Source organism: Pteropus medius, unplaced genomic scaffold (genome assembly GCF_902729225.1).
Source record: "Pteropus medius unplaced genomic scaffold, Ma_sr-lr_union100, whole genome shotgun sequence".
NCBI lineage: Eukaryota > Metazoa > Chordata > Mammalia > Chiroptera > Pteropodidae > Pteropus > Pteropus medius.
In genome coordinates this window covers 5,594,173-5,601,294 of record NW_024347791.1, presented here as the reverse complement: position 1 = coordinate 5,601,294, position 7,122 = coordinate 5,594,173, and the positions used below count along the sequence as shown (strand labels likewise).

General features: G+C 47.9%; 1 protein-coding gene across 1 annotated transcript in view; it reads right to left on the bottom strand.

The window, feature by feature from the left end:
* Positions 1–3,942: 3,942 nt before the first annotated feature.
* CKAP4 (cytoskeleton associated protein 4) overlaps positions 3,943–7,122 on the bottom strand; it is a 16,673-nt gene continuing 13,493 nt past the window's right edge. Inside the window, exon 3 of the mRNA XM_039877885.1 lies at positions 3,943–5,631. Within this exon, the coding sequence (XP_039733819.1) occupies positions 5,075–5,631 (557 nt within the window). The 3' untranslated portion in view covers positions 3,943–5,074. The remainder of the gene's footprint in view (positions 5,632–7,122) is intronic.

Sequence of the window (7,122 nt, the reverse complement as noted above, 5' to 3'; positions counted from 1 at the left end):
TATGATGGGGCAAGGTTTAGGAAATGTGTCCAGCCTTCTATGACTATACTAAGAACGGCTGTACATTTTAATAGGGTGGATTGGATGGTATATGAATTATATGGCAATAAAGCTGTTGTTTCTCTTAAGGAGAAACCAGACCTTATTTGGTGTGATTCCATTTATTTGAAATTCAAAAATGGGCGAAAGTGGCCTGTGGTGACGACGGCAGTCAGGAGAGTCGTGACCTTGGGGGGCTATTGACTGCAGGGTGCAGGAAGCCTCTGGAAGACTGAAAATGTTGCATATATCTTGATCTGGTGGTTAGTACATGGTATAACGTGTGTAGAAATTTATTCAGCTGTATACTTCAGACATGTATTCCTTTAAAACACACAAGATATATTTCAATAAAAAGTAAATCTCAAAAGTGCTAGGTGTTTTTAAGTGAAGAAGAGAAACCAGTCCTAGAGAACTTCAGAGCACAGGTTTTTAACTGAGACAATCGGACTCTAAATCTTGCTGTACCACTTCCTACCTGTGACTAGTGAGTACTTGGAATAAGTTATTTAAATTTTCTGCCTCAGTTTCTCTATCTGTAAAATAAAGATAATAATAATAATAGTACCTTCACTCCTATAGTTATGTGGATCCTAGCAAAACCCTTGGAACGGTGGTTGGCACACAGTAACTGCTCAATAAATGTTGTTTCTATTGTTATCGATGTGGGCCAAGCACAGTGAGATCTCTGTGGATAAAGAGATAAAAGACACAGCCCTATCACCCACAGAGTGCACCCTCCCGTGGGAAGACAGACAAGCAAGCAGCCGTAACACAGAGGGAGGAGCGTTGTCATACCAAGAAGCCTGGAGGATGGAAACTAGGAAGAGCGCCCCAATTCAGCCTATGGTTCAGGTACGGGAAGGCAGAGAACTCTGAGTAGGAGGAAGACGAGTGTGCAAAGGCACTGTGACCAAGTAAGAGGTACATGTGGAATGGTTCAGTTGGTCAGTGCAGCTACGAGCAGAATCCATAGAAGATGAGGCTGGATGGCAGGGAGACAAAGCAGCCAGAAAGTTCCTTCTCAACCACACCATGGATCCGGGATTTTCTCTTGAAGCCGAAGGGGAGACACTTAAGGGCTTAATAGAGAAGGGACACAGGCAGATCTCTTTTGAGAAAGATCATGCTGGTCACCTGTGTGGAATTCCCTGAATGGGAGCCGGGGAGGCTAGAGACAGGGAGGCCATTTAGGGGCTGGTCCTCTCCCTCAAGACATATACTGCAATTTGTACATTTAGCTCTGTTTCTTTCAATATTTACTGCTGGTCTCCTCCCAAATGGACCAGGAGCATCGTGAAGGCGGGAACCATACCTGCCTTGTTCTTAGTCATCTCTCAGATGTCAGGCAGAATGTTGTTCTCTGAATATTATGAAATGACTACTGGGTGCACGAACCATGTTTCTGTACTCAGTTAACAGGCAGGGGACACAGAGAGGGGGCTGCTGCTGGAACTCAAGCACCATCTAGTAGAGCGGAGAGAAGGCTAGAAGTGCGATGGGGTAGCTGCGTCAGGGCTTCAACCCGGATGAGTGTGCAGAGGCAGGAAAAGAGAGAGGCAGGGAACAGGGAGTGACTCCTGAGCTTATGGCTCAAGGATGAGGGGAGCAAGGGTTCCCCTTAGTCTGTGGAAAATGATGACTTCAGTTTGGAACCCTGTGAGATGTCCGACGGGGTGTGTGTGTGTGTGTCCAGATGTTACTGGAAAAACAGATCAGAGGCATGCTTCAAGGAAGACATAGGGGTATTTCAAATATTTAACTACAGGCAAAGCATGGGTGCCCACCCATTAGAACTGATGTTGGCCATGAGGCTGGAGCTGGGTGCTGGAGGTCTTTGTTGTGCCGGGATGTTAACCTATTAGTTGCTGGACTGTGAGGCGGTCTAGAGGTCCCCAGGGAAGCACTCAGGGGGCTCAAGGCTACAACTGTTGACCAAGCAGCACATCAAGTATTTCAATTTTTTAACCTCTGGCTGCACACGAGCAAGCCCTGGAGCTCATACTACATGCCAGATGCTGTGCTAAACTAAACCCTCTCCACCCATGATCTCATTCAACCCTTACAACCACTCTGTGAGGCATCATCATATCAACACCACCACCAGCACCACCAACACCATCATCATCACCCTCACGTCATTCCATTCTAATCCATTCTAAGTTAACACAGGAAGTGGTAGAGCAGCCTTCTCACCAGCGTGCTGAGAGTTTTGCCTGGGAAATTTCACTGCGGAGTCTGATCATGGTGCTAAACCATCTGCAATTGAATCAACACCTTCAATAACTTGTGCATATTCCCCATTCAAAGGGCATGGCAACCTCATTTCCTGAAGTTTCCCATCACTCGTGGAAGCATTCCAAGGGACTTCCTGTAGACCTTTGCAAACCTGTTCTAACCACCCCCACCCAACTCTGGCAGAACTGGCCACTCCCTCCTCTGTGCCTCATTACACCTGGCTGTAGGACAAGTATCCTGTCACGTACATCTTGAGTTCACTGATGCTTAGCAAAACACCTGACTATGGGCTCAACAAATGTTCGTTGAATGAATGAGTATACACATGAACAAGATTGAATTGTGATTGTTATTTGGGGTAGATCTAGCTCCAACTGCCCCAGCATCAGGAATGCGAGTTTATAACGCATTCCTTTGATTTTCACCGCTTAAAATTTATATTTGATTATGTCTCTGGCCCTTGTAGATGTTTTCTATTCTAGTATTGAGAATCTATTAAACCACTCCACAGTCTGAGATTACAGACCGCAGAAATGATGGCAAGAGAAAGAGCAAGAATATGCCTGACACAACCAACCAACCTGATAAGAAACCAAGAGAATTTAACTTTCTTCATGCATGGGGGTTTATGCTGCTTAACACCCTCCCCAAATGAGGGCAAAACTAGTTTTTAAAACATATATATCAACTCTTAGACTTTAGAATAAAAATACAAATGATTTCTAACACTTACTAAAGGGCTCATCCTGATTTTGGAAAAACATCATGCTCAGAGTTATGCAGCCTTGAAGACGATGCCTCAGGGACCTAGAATGATTGACAGAGGAAGTTCAGAGATGAGGGGCCCTCTGGCCAGAAAGGAGAGCATGAAACTACATATGCATTCAGATCCTGGCCCCTCTCCACTCCTTGGGTAGGAGAGAAAGAGCCTGTAGCCTCAGGCTCTGAAACAGGGGATGGCAAGGGCTGCAGAGGTCAGTGTGGCCCTGTGATGGTCCTGGTGGAAGGGGAAGGATGCTGTCCCAGTTAGAGAGGGACTGGGTTCAAATCTCAGCCCTGCCACTTCCTAGCTAATGATCTTGTATGATGCTTCTCAGCCTGCTGCCTTTCTGTAAAATGGAAAATGAGAATACCTACCTCCCAGGAATGTCAGGAGAAATAAACAGAGGCCTATGAAGTACTTAGCAAGGTGCTCATTAGATGCCACTTTATAGGTGGAGGGTAACCTGGGAAGTAAAGGAAACATGCCCAAGTTTGCACTGGAACAGTCACTAAGACGGTCTGAGACAGTGATTCTCAAACCTGGCTGCACATTAGCAGCAGCTAGGGTGCCAGCCCTCCTTATACCCAGTGGATCCAAATCCATGCAGGTGGGCCCAAGCACTTAGTTAAAGCTCCCCCGAAGATTCTAATAGGGTACTCAAGGTTGAGACCCTCCGCTGGAGCTAACAAGAGTTGAAGTCAAGCAATGACCTATATATAAACAAACCTACTAACAGTCAATCAAAAGTATGTCCCCAGGACCAAGAATGAGGCCATCTTGGTTTTAGAACTGAAAAAAGTCTGAAAATTGAAAATTTACCTGTCTTGCTAATCCTGAATACTTCACATTAATAAAACATATCATAATTACTAAATTCTCAGGAAGTAAACACTCTGGAAAAGTCGTAACAAAGCTCAAGTGTTTATTAAGAATTAAAAATACTGTAAATAAGCCATACAGTTCATTTCACAGTAAACTAAACAATCTTTTTTAATCTTTTCATTTGTTTGTTTTCTTTTTTGAAGGGCAAGACAGCCATTAAAGAACAGTACAGCTCAAAGGGAAACAGCAAACAACTACAGAAAATGCACACATCCCTCACAGATGGGGGTCGGCTCTGACAGCAGACCTCTTCATGGACGTCACGGTTAAATAGAAAGACTCGGCCTCCATTCCCCAGGGAGACAGCCGCCTTTGTGGACAGCCCCCATAATACACTTCCTGAAAGAATCCAAGGACACCCCTTTCAGGGATTCTAAACCTACGCATTATTTAGGGACCCTACCAAGAGGTGACACACATCGGTCACAGGGGACTCTGTGGGGTGTTGTGCCTTCACACTCAGAACCCTCTGGATTCTTTGCATAGTTAGTTATCTTTGAGATCACTGGGATGACTCAGGAAAGAAAAAGACACCCACACCAGGGAGGCGACTGTCAGGCAGCTGTTTCTTTTCAACTAAAAAAACAAGGGGCTTGTCCCTGTCCTTATTCAGAGCTGACATTTTTGAGTTTTAACCAGTTTAAAGTGGAAGACAACGAGTGACATCTCATGAAAACTGCAGCCAGAAGTACAAAAAATAATAATAAAATTAATTGTTCTCAAAGACAATTAGAAAGAAAAATGCCTCCTCCCCCCTCCCCCTGGTTTTTTGACTTGAAATCCGCCAGCCAGCCGGGCTTTTTTGAGGTTAATCTGCTTCTGTTAATCCTCGGTTGCAGCCATTATGGTTCTTCTCTGACACTAGAGACATCCTGCTAAAAGGCACCTCTGATTCACAGGGGCTTGGCCTTCAGGAAACCGACCGAAAGGAGAAGCAGAAAACTTAAGAAACCAGTGGTGTGTGGTAATAATCGTAAATAAATTAACCGGGCATGAAAATACAAAATACCTTGGTGTTCCAAGTGGCGTCCACTGCTCTTTACGAGGAATGAGGACGTGGGGGACGGGGGACCGCGAGGGAGAAAACAACACATTTTTTTTTTGGTCATGAGAAACTGAACTTTCAATCCGCACCCTGCACACACAATTCATTTAGACTTTTTCATGGATTTTCTCAACTTTCACAAACAACCTATCCAGGTCATTTCTCAGGTCATCAAGCAAACCCTTGGCCGACTCCAGGTTGTTCTCGTTGGTTTCTATTTTCACTGAGTAGGCCACCAAGCTGTCCACGGCAGTCCTGAGCATTTTCAAGTCCGACTCCACTTGGCTGACGGAGGATTTGAGGTGGTCTAGAGAAGAGAGTCTGTCCAGGACGTCCTGAGGAGGCAGGCGGGCCGCCTGGGCTGGGTCCTGGCCCAGCAGCGTGTGCACCTGCTCCTGAACCTTCTGGAGCGCGTCCACGGTGCCGGGGAGCTCGCCCACGCTCCTCTTCAGCTCCTCCACGTCGCCGTAGAGCGTGAGCTGCGCCTCCCCCAGGCTCCGCACGGTGCTGGCCAGGCCGCCCTGGTCCTCCGCCGCGGCGGCCAGGCCCTCCAGGCGCTCCCGCACGGCGGCCAGGCGCTGCTCGCACTCGTCGCCCTTCGCCAGCAGGGCCTCCAGGCTCTCGCTGTGCCGCGCAGAGGCCGCCTGCGCGGCCTGGACGCCACCTTCCACGGGCTTGCAGCCGGAGTCTGGCAGTTTGACTTTTCCCCCTCTCCCCCTGCAGTTCGCCCAGGGCGTCGGCGCTTGAGGCAGAGCCCTCACTGTCCTGCCTGAGGGGGTTGGGGGTCCAGTTTATGCGCAGTCACCGAGCTCATGCCCAGCTCCTCTGGTAGGCGGTCGCTGCCTCCTCCAAGGGCCGAAAGGCACCTTCTCCACGGAGCTCGAAAATGAAAGGGAAGGCAGAGGCGCCTCCGGACCCGGGCCGCCGGGCTTCCTGAACTTCTGCTGCTCCTGTTTGAGTTCTACTCAGCTCTGACTCTCCGGGTGTAGACATCGACTCATGCATGGTCTGCAGAGTGCTTCTCAGGCTTATGTTCCTTTTGATCACAGAGGCTTTGTATTTCTTCTGCTGTCCTTCAGGGCTTTCAAGTCCCTGCTTGCATGAGTTTCCAGAGAGGCTACCTCATTTCTAATGCCATTTACTCTTCTGACTCCCCTCTCTCCTTCTGGACCAGAAGATGGCAATGTTGGGAGCGTCGCTGATGGACTGGTGAGTTCCTCACTGTCAGCTCTTCCTCCACCTCAGCCTCTTCTCCAGGGACGCAGAAGTCCTCCGCCTCCCCGAAGGCTCACCACACATGGATGCCATCCCAGAGAGGTCTTTGAGAATCTCGCCTGGAGTTTTTTGCAGAACTCACTGATCCCTGCTTTTCTGATCTCGGTTTCCTTGTTTCACAACTTTCTCCTGGTGAGAGATCTTGTTTATGTTGAGCTTCACAAGATGGACTCAAAAGTCTCCCAAATGGCTTTGGTGCAGAGACCGTACTCTGCAACCAAAACTGTATACATGTTATTGCTGAGAGAGCTGATGAGTTATATACACGCACATGACACTTTTTTTTTTGGGGCCTGCCCAGCCTCTCCAGATCCCTCCTCTTCTAGAATGGCACCACAGTTTTCCCTGGGAGAATCATCCTTCCACGATCCATGTGGTCTGGGAGACTAACCTGAGGGCCCCTCCAAATGCTCCAGGGATGGTTTGTAACCCAAGCCTGACCAATCAGCACCTTCCATCCACCTTGCCCTCCAACCTGGAGCCAGAGTGCTTAGCCCAGAGATGGGCATGTGACCTAAGGCAGGCCAAAAAGTCAATTCCAGAACTTCTGTTACAACTACTGGGGAAGGAAACCTCTCTTTCTTCTGGGATTGCTAGCTACAGGGTAAGGGAAGTGCGGAGCTGCTCAGACCAGTGAGTGAACACCAGTCTAAGAATCAAGCCAGAATAGAGGGAAGCAGAACTGAGACATAGCACGATCAAAATCTGAAGACACAATCTGATCCCTGGATACAGCTATACCTAAAGGGATCTGCTTTTCAACTTTCTGGTTTGAGCCAATGCGTTCTCTCTCCCTCCCTTCCTCCCTCTCTCTTTAAGCCACTTTGAGCTGAGTTTCTAGCTTTTGCAATTGAAAGAGTCTCACAAGTTTTCATAGGTA